Here is a 2987-nt window from a genome sequence, read left to right as displayed (position 1 = left end):
AAACCAACATTACCCTGCAAGAGCTACAAGACAACGGCATATACTCTTCTATTTTTATTTACGAAACAAGATAATATTTATTTTGATTTTATTTTTAAGGCATTTTTATGATTTATGTCTATTTTTTATTATTCTTGTCATTATTAAATGATAGAGTATTTTATTTTTAAAGTATTTATACTTTATATAAAAAATAAAGTATTTATCTCCTTTTATTCTTATTATAAAGCATCTTTAACTAACTCACTAGAATCAAGAAGAGTTAGTTAAGTTATTAATGTTGTTTGAAAACAAAATAAACTTTCAACTTCTAATTTTACCCCTATTTGAATGAAAGAATTCATATTTACATTACATTCTATCTTATAGTTAATAAATTTAAATAGGGCTAATACTAAAAAACATAATTAATATCTCATAAAGTATCTTATATTACAAGACCAAAAAAATATTCTAAAAGATGTCCTATAATAAGGATTAGAAAGAGTATCTAATAGAGGTAAAGTTACATTTTTTTAAATTTTTAAATAATTAATGAGATTTAAGGTTGTTTTTTGAGGAAGTTTATTATTAATGCAAAAAAACTTTAAATGTGAAACATGTAAATAGTTGGTTGGATTGTTGTTGACTTGTGATTTCAGAGTGACATGAAGGGCAATTTAGTAATAAAGCTGTGTATATATAGAGGTAACTAACTGCTGCTAACCTGCAATTAAGAAAGCCTGAATTTATGGATGCAGAGGAAGTCTTGAAATTATACGATTCTTGCTGGTTTGAGCTCAAAATCCTGGAGGAAAACTCAAGTTCACGTATAACATCAAGTTCATTATCAGACCCACATCACAAAATGGATCAAGAATCATCAGAACCGAAGCTTTTGCGTATCAAAACCACGCATACAAGGTCACTGAGCGATCAGCTGAGCTCCATTACAACTTTCAACAAGCATGACACCTTCTCCCCAAACTCTGTTCTTCAAGCAGATCTCCAGACCATCATCTCAGGAAAACAAGTCACAGACCCACAAGTTAAAGAGACAGCACGAGAAAATCTTGAAGTGTCGCCTAGTGACCATAAGGGTACTGCAAGAAGGAGAAGGAAGAAACGGGCAAACAAGAGCTTGTCGGACCTGGAATTTGAAGAGCTAAAAGGTTTCATGGATCTGGGCTTTGTTTTCTCAGAAGAAGATAAGGACTCCAGCTTGGCTTCCATTATTCCTGGGCTGCAAAGGTTAGGGAAGAAAGATGAGAAAGAAGATGGCTCTGATAATTACTCTGCAATCCAAAGACCTTACCTTTCTGAAGCGTGGCAAGTTCTGGACAAGCAAAAGAAGCAGAGCTCACTGATGAATTGGAGAGTCCCAGCTCTGAACAAGGAAATTGATATGAAAGATAGCCTCAGATGGTGGGCACACACTGTTGCTTCCACTTTGAAATAAAAAACCAAGTCCTTGACGTCTCAATTCATTTCCTCCTTCAGTTTGTTGGAATCCCATATATTCCAGAAACTTGTACTTCAAATAGGTATAACAGAAGAAAGAGTATCTATAAGTTTATTCACTTTTGAAATCTTCTCGCTCAATTTGTAGGCCTGAGACAACGTGTAAAACAAAACTAGATGAGAATTGGCACATGCTCAGCTTCATCAAGGTTGGGAATAATCATTCTCAGTTATAGAGACAAATTATTTATATTGTTGAAATTGAACTTCTCTTAGTTTTCTTATAAAAAAATATAACAGACAGGAAGCCAATTAATGCAATTTATTTACAAAGATAGTGATAAAAGTAAATGCATGTCTTTACATTCAAGCTATAGGTGACACAAGCCGAGTGGGGAAAGAGTGGAGGAAGACATGTTAACAGGTGGAGGAAGCAGAGGAGAAATAAACTAAATTTGAAGGATAAAATTGTCCAACAATTCTAAAAGCTAGAATCCTACTTGTGCGATTCAGTAAGATTCGATCTTATGTGAGAATAATTATTTTGATTTGAAAAATATATTGTGAAATTAGGTTTTATTAAATTATATTGTAAATGAGTATTTTATTTTTGTTTTAATCATTAACACCTAAACCCTTGTTATAGTCATTATTACTGAGATTACACTTTACCAACATTCATAATCATAATTCTTGGTTATAAAAATAATAAGTAAATTAATCAAATAATGTACAAGAATAATAGTATAATATCTTTTATAGATTATAAATCTTAACTGGGTAATGGTACCATGTATGTTATTCACAGCTTATAATGCTAAATTTTTTTTTTTTAGCATCTTCATCATGTTAACTTTTTTGACCAGCTTCATAATGCTAATTTATAATATTATCTAAAATAATAGCATATAAGCATGCGGCAATCCTCTGAACACTCCATAGTCCGCACCACTATAAGAAAACAGGGGGAAATAGATACAATCAAAATATAAATCGAGAAAAAAATATTAGCACAACAATTTATTTCAAATGAATATTTTCAGAAATAAAGAATTGTGATGCAAGGCATAATGATAATGGCAAAAAAATTAGACAAGCCGAATAGAATCATAAATCAAAATGGAACAAACTTTCTGTTACAGTACCGAATATTTTCTTTGACTTGATTGCAATTCATGAACCAATACATTAGATCTCATTGCATCCTTACAGTTTCTCGTCGTATATATAATTCAACCAAAGAAAAATGTCAGATTTTTTTTCATAACCCCCAAAGTAAAAACTGAGCTTCAATCGTAGCAAATCAAGCTCAGACTTCAGCAACTGTAAGAATCCTCTCAATAGTGAATAGGATCTTCATGGATAGTTGTTTCTCTTCAAAGCAGATTCCTTATCATGAACCATGTTGCATGTACATATCCATTGCAAGTCCACTATTACCACTAAGGGTGTTGATGCTTGTCCTATTCGGATCGGCCCGGTTTCATCTCAATTACATTGGGACAACTGTGTCCCTTCCAACCACGAGAGAGAGAGAGAGAGAGAGA

At 32.3% G+C, this 2987-nt stretch overlaps 1 protein-coding gene across 1 annotated transcript; it reads left to right on the top strand.

Annotated features, from left to right (window-relative positions):
• Positions 1–730: 730 nt before the first annotated feature.
• LOC129305818 (uncharacterized) lies at positions 731–1701 on the top strand. Its single transcript, XM_054945935.1, has one exon. The coding sequence runs from the start codon at positions 731–733 to the stop codon at positions 1436–1438; it is 708 nt and encodes a 235-aa protein (XP_054801910.1). The 3' UTR covers positions 1439–1701.
• Positions 1702–2987: the final 1286 nt, after the last annotated feature.

This window comes from Prosopis cineraria, unplaced genomic scaffold, assembly GCF_029017545.1.
Source record: "Prosopis cineraria cultivar Desert tree isolate PC_DT_omini unplaced genomic scaffold, ASM2901754v1 PC3, whole genome shotgun sequence".
In the NCBI taxonomy this organism is placed as follows: domain Eukaryota; kingdom Viridiplantae; phylum Streptophyta; class Magnoliopsida; order Fabales; family Fabaceae; genus Prosopis; species Prosopis cineraria.
This window is presented reverse-complemented; position numbering and strand designations above follow the sequence as displayed.

What these genes read in the sequence shown, in the direction of transcription:
- LOC129305818 (XM_054945935.1), top strand. Translation starts at nt 731, where the DNA reads ATGGATGCAGAGGAAGTCTTGAAATTATACGATTCTTGCTGGTTTGAG.